Source organism: Sesamum indicum, linkage group LG16, assembly GCF_000512975.1.
Source record: "Sesamum indicum cultivar Zhongzhi No. 13 linkage group LG16, S_indicum_v1.0, whole genome shotgun sequence".
NCBI classification, from domain to species: Eukaryota; Viridiplantae; Streptophyta; class Magnoliopsida; order Lamiales; family Pedaliaceae; genus Sesamum; species Sesamum indicum.
Window position 1 is genome coordinate 554640 of NC_026160.1, and position 8706 is coordinate 563345.

Sequence of the window (8706 nt, forward strand, 5' to 3'; positions counted from 1 at the left end):
TTTTTCTAAATGAAAAATAATTATATAGCCCTTAGATGGTGAAGTGAACATTACTATTTTACCTTTATTAAATTTTATTAAAAAGTAAAAAAAAAATATTTGAAAAAATATAAAAAAAAATTAGAGTGAGTAAAATAAATAATCTTGAGAGAATATTAGTTCATAAAAGTATTTTAAAAAATTATAATATAAAAAATTATAATTTATAATTTAAAAGGACATTTTGATCAATTTATCACAAAAATTGGATGGAAACCAACAAAATGAACTCGTTATTAGATAGATGTTAAAATCGAAAAAATATTTATAATTTTTCAAACGATAAGATATTTATAATTATGTCAAACCTTAGCAGAGTGGTTGTAATTTGCCCTAGTTTTGAATTTAAAAAATGTTCAAATCTTTCAATTCTAAATTTAAATTATTTTTTGTAAACATAAATTTCAAAGTCTTTTAATATGATTTTTATCTGAAATCCTTTATTCAAATCCTCCCCTCGGATCCAAATTCATCAATCAAAATTTGACAAAAGCATTTTTAAAGAACAAGGGCTACATGTGTTGATGTGGTGTTCTTAATAAGCTTCTTAAAAATTTATGTCCTTAAAACAAAACCACAATTCACTCATGTAATCAATTTAATTCACTCATCATGTAACCAAACGGAACCAAAATCTAACAAACACTCCAGCTCAAAGAATGCAAATATCTTAGTTACTTTTTCACTTCAGTAGTCACATAAATGGTAATTCTGCAGTTCAAGAATCAATCGGTAGGAAAAGATGCAGTTTTCAGGTGTTTGTGCATTGATATAAGCCATAGCAGCAGAACTGTTAATCACATGTTTCTGCAGGTTCAAATTCTCCCCATACATGCCTAGCGTTCCATCACCAGAATTCATTAACTTATAGCAAAGTTACGTCGGTGAGTATCTATTGTGCACTGTCACCAAACATGATTTGATGCAAACGGGAGTCAGTTTTGCTATCATGAATGACAATAAATTTTACTTCTTGGAATGGCGCGAACAAAAAGCTTTCAATCTCTCAAGTCCATCTTTGAGAGCAGCCAGCTCCACAGCAAAACTTAGGCGTAACCAGTTCTTTAATCCCAATACAGATCCTGTACAACATTATATATATTACTTGTCTGCAATTGCGTATACACCATAACTCAGCTCATCTATTAGGCAACAACCACAAGTTTTACTACCAAAATTAATGATGTTGTGTTTGGATCAATGGATTTGGAGCTAAGAATTTCAAATCAATAATAACAAATCCATTGTATTTGTTTCTCCAAATCCGTCCATCCAAATAGAGCCTTAGGGAAAAATGGCTAATAATGAGTACGCAAACTTTTTAATGCTTTCAGACCAAGGTAAGACATTGTTTTCGGCATTTCTAACCTGGCAGAACAAGAACTGATTCCTCACTAGCCAGCTTAAGAGCAAAATCCATGTCGTCCTCCATGCCTTCCAACAGCTGAAGATTTATCTTAACCTACAAAGTGGAGGTTCATTTTGTAAACACAAAGCACATCTAACCAAAGAATACAGTTCAGTTTCAATTTAAGCCTCACCATTGTAGACATAGCTCCTTCTGGTTTGTGTGGGCAGATGAGTGAAGGAATCTCAGTGAGTTTAGCGTAACATGTGTCTGCAACTTCTCTAAGTGTATCATTTGTTTTTGAAAAGAAACTCTTTGTCGATTTCCCAAGGATTTCAGGAACAGCTCCCTGATTATGGTTGTTTGCATGTGTTTTAGACATAATATTCAACAAGGATGTTCAGAGGTCATACAGTAAACCAAGAGATGTCTAAGCATAAATAAGAGTCGTCCCGAATATAACAGAAAATAAGTTATACTCCCTCTCTCCCATATTTGTTGCTTGTATTTCCCTCTATAAACATCCCAAAGTGGAATGGTTTTCTCTAAACGTCAGCCTCGCACTTAGTAATAATGTGACCAATTACCTATCAGTCATTAATTTTAAAGAGAAAAAATGCAAACAAATCCACCTTTAAATTTTCCAACTTTCATAAAAAACTTGATGCCAAGTCAAACCAGGACAATAATTTTGGAATCGAGGGAACAGTGCAGAAGCTCTTTAACTCTTCTATGTACCTGGATGAGAGTTGCAGGATCCGCTGTTATGTTAAGATAGCTCTCAATGCAATCGGCAATCTGGCAAGATACAATTCCATTAAACTTTTGAAATAGTACTAAAGCATTTTACATAACATCTTTTAGGCAGAACACAGTAGAAATCATGAATATGTATTTCATAAAGGCGGGAAGGTTGCTGAGGAAGATTAGAAAGAGAAAGGGAGATATAAACCCCAGTTTTATTAAGGATCCTGTTGGGATCAGTCACAGCTATCCAACCACACCGCCACCCCGGGATGAGCCACCTCTTCGATATTGTCCCCAGAGTAAGAACAGGAGTGACTGATCCTAAACTTCCCATTGGCACAAACTTGTTACACCCGAAAACAAGATGGTTATAAACTTCATCTGCAATCAAAAGAGTTCCTATCCTTTGTGCCATCTCCACAATCTTCAAAAATGAAATTTATGTTAAACGTTAGCCACCCAAAAACTTATGCAAGAATTGACTCCAAAATCATTTATCAAACAAGCCCCTCAACTCCATATTCCTCATTACCTTCTGCATATGTTCAAATGTGAAAACATTTCCACATGGATTTCCAGGATTGATTACAACCATGGCGATAGTGTTATCATCTGCTAGAGCTTCCACAGCATCAAGATCGACCTCCCAGCCTCTCTCGGGTAGAAGGTCAAAATGCCGAACCTCAAGATTGCTAAATGCTGCGCGAGCTTCATATAATGGATATCCTGGCCTAGGAAGTAATATGTTGGCACCAGGACGAGCCAATACTGTTAATACAACCTCTATTGCATGATTAGCACCTGCAGTGAGAAAAACATCTTCTTCCGACAACTTATATGGAAGATCTTCACATAAATATTCTGCAACGGCCCTGTTATGCGATTAAGATATAAGCCCACTGTTTCCAGTTGGAAATTACTTATACATACATATGAACATTTATCCTCAAAACTATGATGTAAATGAATATCCAACAAGAAACAAGATGAGGTCAATAGTAAAAACTTATCATCAATAACTTAGTATGAGAAACATAGCTCTATTTACAACAATACTACAAGTCAAATTGGCACTTCAAATGAATTTCTTTTCAGAAAGCCATCCAATATTCTTGATTCTCCAGCCCAACATGGAACAAAAGTTCATAAACTGATCTCCAGCCAATCCCCGCGAGATTCGGTGCAAATCTTCTAGTTCTATCACACGTACATTACCTACTTTTGGGCCTAATAGAAAGCATTAAAGCAATGAATCCAATCATTCCATTGAAAGATCCCTATACACTCTTCCATAAAACCAACCATAAACCTGTCCCTAAGCCCAAACATGCCCCAAAAACAGCAACAAGAAATTACCAGATTAAGATTCAACAAGTCCCTATAACAGTAAGAACAAAAGGGAGTAAGCAGCTAGTCAATGAGACTACCATGCAAGAAAAGAAGAATCTTGGCATCCATGCAAGAAGACATCAGGCCAAACACACACACACACAAACAAAAACAAAAAAGGCAAACAAAATGTTAAGAACATAATCATGAGCAACCTTCTAGCTGCAGAAAGACCAGCACCCGGAGCATAGCCATTGAACTGAGCGGAATGGAGGGCGGAGAGAAGGGCTTGTTCGGCAACAGGGGTAGTTCTGAAACTTGGGTAAGGTGAAGGGTCGCCATGGCCCAGATGAACAAGTGGCCTTTGCTCAGTTTCTTTGAGATTTTCCTTTAATCTTTCAAGAGTATCTCTTATGGTGAGAGTCTGCTCTTTCTGGTTCTTGAAACCCCATTTCGCCAATTTCTTCTCCATTTTTCACTCTCCTTTTTCCTCTCACTATTGCGGTGTTGTGAGTTTGGTTGGTGGCTATCGCCTGTAATTTTTTGGCTGCCGCTCGCCTGTGGAATGATTTACAGCTCATTTCATGGGAATTTAATATACTTATTATATCACTGATTAATAATTTAAAATTACAGACTCAATTATACGATAAGTATATTATATTTATTATGTTTAATTTAATTTAATTAAACCTGATTTGATATGACCCAATCAGAATTTTCAATACCTAAATAAATTATATGACAAATGTAATATACTTATTTTAAGATCGGCTAACAATTTAACAAAAAAATGACCTGGTTATATGGTAAGTATACCGTATTTATTGCTGTGATTGGTTCAATTTTACCAAACTTTATTCAATATGACCTAATCACATCAAAAGAATACAATATTTATTATATGATTGGTTTGATTTAACCAAATTTGATTCGATAAGAGTTTTTTCTAATGTCATTTCACCAGGCCAAAAATTTGTCTAATTATAAAAAATATTACAAAATACATTTGGTTGCTTAATGAAAATATATCATACCAAATATCATTGTTATATTTTGTTTTTACCTAACACATGTTACAAATTACATCAATTATTATCGTTATAATTTTATCTCTTATCAATTACATACATTTTTTTGTTTTTTTTTATCTCAATCAAACTCAATATTTATTTATTTTTTTCTTAAATTAGTTAACTGAGTTATCATTAATACATAGTCTCTTCCAGAACACTATTTATGTGTTTATATACTAAATAAATTTTTATATTATAAATAAAAATAAAATATATAAATTAGTACATCACATAAACAAAAATTAATTTATTAGTTAAAGTAAAATTTAAAATTTAAAAAAAATAGATATTTTAACGAGTGAAGGCCATTTTTTAGTAGTTAAAAGATGCCACTGACTAATTAAACCAAAAAATAATTCTATTCGTATAAATATTTAAGAGTATAACCGATAGTTTAAAATTTAATGTTGCGATGTAGTAAAGTACCAATTGCAAGTGAGAAATACCTTTTCTTTTAATATTAGTACTAGTCGTCGTAGCATCCCGTCCTTGCATGCGTATAATAAATAATTTTTTATGCTTTAAAATATATTACAAATAAAAATAAAATATATAAATCGATACATCATATTTCACAAATAAAACAAAAGAGAAAGAAAAAAATAAGAATAATAAAACTAACTTAAGGGTATTATCGATGCAACAGAAAAGTCGATTTTGAGTTATTATAAATCGCGTTTTAATGATTGAAATATACTTTTTTTTCTAATATTAGAATAGACAAATATTGTTTATAGAAAATTATTATTTATTTCTTAAAGTAATCAAACACTCCAAACTAGTGAAGAAAATAGTTGCATGCAGTAAAATACAAAGAAAGTTGAATACTGGATATTTATACTATTATAAAAGAGGATATGTTATTTAATATTAATTTGATATTTGAGTAATTATAAATAACTTAATTAGTAGTCGAGTTTTATCATTAATATTATTTTATTACTTAATTCATAATATTTTTAATTTATTTTTTATATTATCTTTTTATGTAATGATCATTTCACTCTTAGATATTAAACTAAAAAATAATAATGCACTAAAAAAATTGCATAAATTTCTATCAATAAATTGTGTCTTGATTTGAATCATTTGACGACTTTCATTTTTATATTTAATTATCAAAATTATTATATTTTTATTATTTTGATGCTTTCTACTATTTTTATTTCTCAATATATATAAAAAAAACTCATTATTAGATAATTTATATTAATAGTAAAGTCTCGGTGAGTAGAAATTTTCATTGCCGAAGATACTTTTTTTTTTTTTTTGCATTTAATCGAGATATTTAAATTTAATTTGCAAAACTTATATTTAGATTAAAAAAAAAATTCAAAATTTAGAATGCAAATTTAGCTCTCTATGGTTGCAATGTATTTTGAATTTTATTTTTAATATAATTAATTACTAAGTAATGAGTTATCTTATAAATATTAATAAATAAGTGAGTAGAAAAATAATCAATTCATGAGATATTATTATCAAATATAATACTCAAATATAAAACGGCAGATGATTTAAGTAAAGACAAAATATATTGATTAAAAATTTTATTCAATTCTTTTTAATATATTTATTATTTTTTATTTATTATCAAGGGTAAAATGGCTATTACATAAAAAAGATAAAAAAATAAAAAAATAAAAATATCAATTGGGTACAAAAGTGATATTAAAAGTAAATATCAATTACTAATTAAATTATTTGTAATTATTCGAGTATCAATATAACATTAATGACAAACTCGGGGGTCGGTATTGAATTTTACTCTATTTAAAAATGAAACCAAACAACGCTAAATTAACGTTTTTTTGCATGTGATAGAATAAATATTTTTTTCCCAAAATATTTATGAGAAATTTATAAAATAAAATGATTAGAAAATGGGTGCAGCTCTAATCACAAAGTAAAGTCACGTGGTCTGTTATTTTGGACAGAAATTGATCGGGAACATTATTGTACATACCAATTAAATTAATCGTGAGGATATTATATATTAATCTCTAATTTTTTTCTTTGAAAAAAACAAATTAAATAATAATAGTATCGGACAAAAAAAATATATTACACTTCTTATAAATAGTGTTATCGGCGATCAAATTTGATCGGCTAAAAAGATGATTGGGTGAGCTTATAAACTTTTCAAAATATCTTATAAGATGCTGAGAATTAGATGCTATACATTCGAGACAAAACATATAACTTTTAAAAATAAGATGTTAGGAGTTTATAAGCCCTTTAAAAAAAAGAATAAAGATGTATCAATTTATTTCTAAGATATTAATAGAAAATTCCTTCAAATTTATCTTTACTAACATCTTATAAGCTTCGTAATTTTATGATGCAGAAAAATATGAAGTTTGAGATCTAAACAGGGGGGGAGGGGGATAAAAATAATTTTTTATACCAATTACTTTATGGACATAATTCACTATCTGAGCTTAATTTAATAATTAAAAAATAATTTATATTATACGGTCTTGATCTCTTATTACTTTTTATGAACGGAATTTGGCCTTCCATTTGAATCGTCCTTTGGTTGAGCTTCAGTCTCTATCAACGGCCCTCCAACTCCAAAAGAGAATATTTGAGAAATAAGTAGGTTCCTTAAATGCATGCTTATTTCCGTCTTTGTATGTCTGAGTTGTTGCTCTAGGTTTAAACACTTGAATATATTTAAACGAGGTAGTTTCGGTATATTCATCTCCTCTTTTCAGTTGTGAATTCTACGTACGTACATTCTCCTAAATATTCTCTCTTGGAGTATTACTATAGTCTCTGAGAGCTTAATGCGTGTAAATTGAGTGGATAACTCTGGTAGCTATTTATTTAGAGCGAGAAGAGGGTGCTCGTAGAATTTTTGGGAAAATACTTGTTTGTGAATCCACGAGATCGTTTGAAAGCTTATAGGAGAGCCAGAAAAGTCCAGGATTGGATTCTTCCGTTGCTAGTTGTCATACCAAAACTAGTGAAGTAATAACCGGAATCCTTTATGTGACGGTGTGTATCAATACTTATTTAATTTCCAACAGAGTTTATGCAAACACCCACAAGCTTTATCATTTATAATGGTACAGGAGCAATCACAAATGATCCAATTAGTATTCGGATTCACTTTTAATATCAAATTGATAATCAATTCGTATTTTATATTTATATTTATATTATCTCTTTTATGTAATAACCAAATTATCCTTAGACAATAAATAAAATTTCTTGGTGTGCTTTTACTATCTTGTCCCTAAAACCATGCGCAAGTGATCACGTGTGTCACCGTGGAAGTTCAATTTGGTGGGAGGACCATTATATTTTCAGGATGAAAATTACGATTATGGTTTTCAAGAAAATTGTATTTTTGGTACCATAATTTAGAATTATTTCTATATTGGTACATATTTTTTGAAATAGTTTGAAATGGTACTAAAAAATAGTCTCGTTTGCATTCTTTATATTGCCGTTAGATTTTTAACAGCAAGCCAATATAGCTCCCTTTGTATCTTTTATACTGCAATTAGATTTATAACGACATGTGTATGTCGCTGAACGTGGCCATTAAGTTATGTAGCAACGGTGGGGAAAAAAATAATAAAATTGAATTTTTGGTACCACAATTTAAGATACCTTGTAATATGAGTTAAATTCATTTTGACCTCCTATGATAAAAGAAAATATCAAAAAACTCCCTGTGAAAATTTAAATATAAAAAGTCATCCTTATATTATGAACAATGACACACACTTTTCCTGGTCAACTTGGGCCTATTTTTCAGGAGTAATGATTAAAATGCCCCTCCATATATATGAGGAGTAATTATATATTTAATTAAAATATTCCTATAATATATCTACAATATATAAATTTAAAATTCTATATAGGAAAAAATATTTTTTTTGTCTATTAAATATGCCTAATATTAATTTTTAGTCCTATAATTATGCTATTTTTTATAAGATTATTAAATTTTTAAATTGATGAAATTTAGTCCCTAATGACCAGAATTTTAATTTTTGATCTAAAAGATAACATGACATGCAAATGGGACATTTTTTGGGGATTTTTAGTCCTATGTTGCTTTGGAAAATGAGTTGGATGACATGTTGATCCCATAATCCATTGACTTACTTAATTTGAAAATATAATTATACAATTGATATTAGTCTATGATTA

At 29.8% G+C, this 8706-nt stretch overlaps 1 protein-coding gene across 1 annotated transcript; it reads right to left on the reverse strand.

The window, feature by feature from the left end:
- Nucleotides 783-4016, reverse strand: LOC105178476 (nicotianamine aminotransferase A). The gene is made up of 7 exons (XM_011101956.1): nucleotides 3679-4016; nucleotides 2667-3006; nucleotides 2340-2558; nucleotides 2126-2185; nucleotides 1581-1736; nucleotides 1408-1501; nucleotides 783-1121 (listed from the first exon to the last, which is right to left on the reverse strand). Exons 1-7 carry the CDS (start codon nucleotides 3933-3935, stop codon nucleotides 1006-1008), a joined length of 1242 nt encoding a protein of 413 aa, XP_011100258.1. The 5' UTR covers nucleotides 3936-4016; the 3' UTR covers nucleotides 783-1005.

What these genes read in the sequence shown, in the direction of transcription:
- LOC105178476 (XM_011101956.1), bottom strand. Translation starts at nt 3,935, where the DNA reads ATGGAGAAGAAATTGGCGAAATGGGGTTTCAAGAACCAGAAAGAGCAG. An exon ending in GGATCCTTAATAAAACTGGG is followed by an intron (nt 2,186 to 2,339) that starts GTTTATATCTCC and finishes GTATCTTGCCAG; the next exon opens with ATTGCCGATTGCATTGAGAG. An exon ending in ATCCTGCAACTCTCATCCAG is followed by an intron (nt 1,737 to 2,125) that starts GTACATAGAAGA and finishes AACCATAATCAG; the next exon opens with GGAGCTGTTCCTGAAATCCT.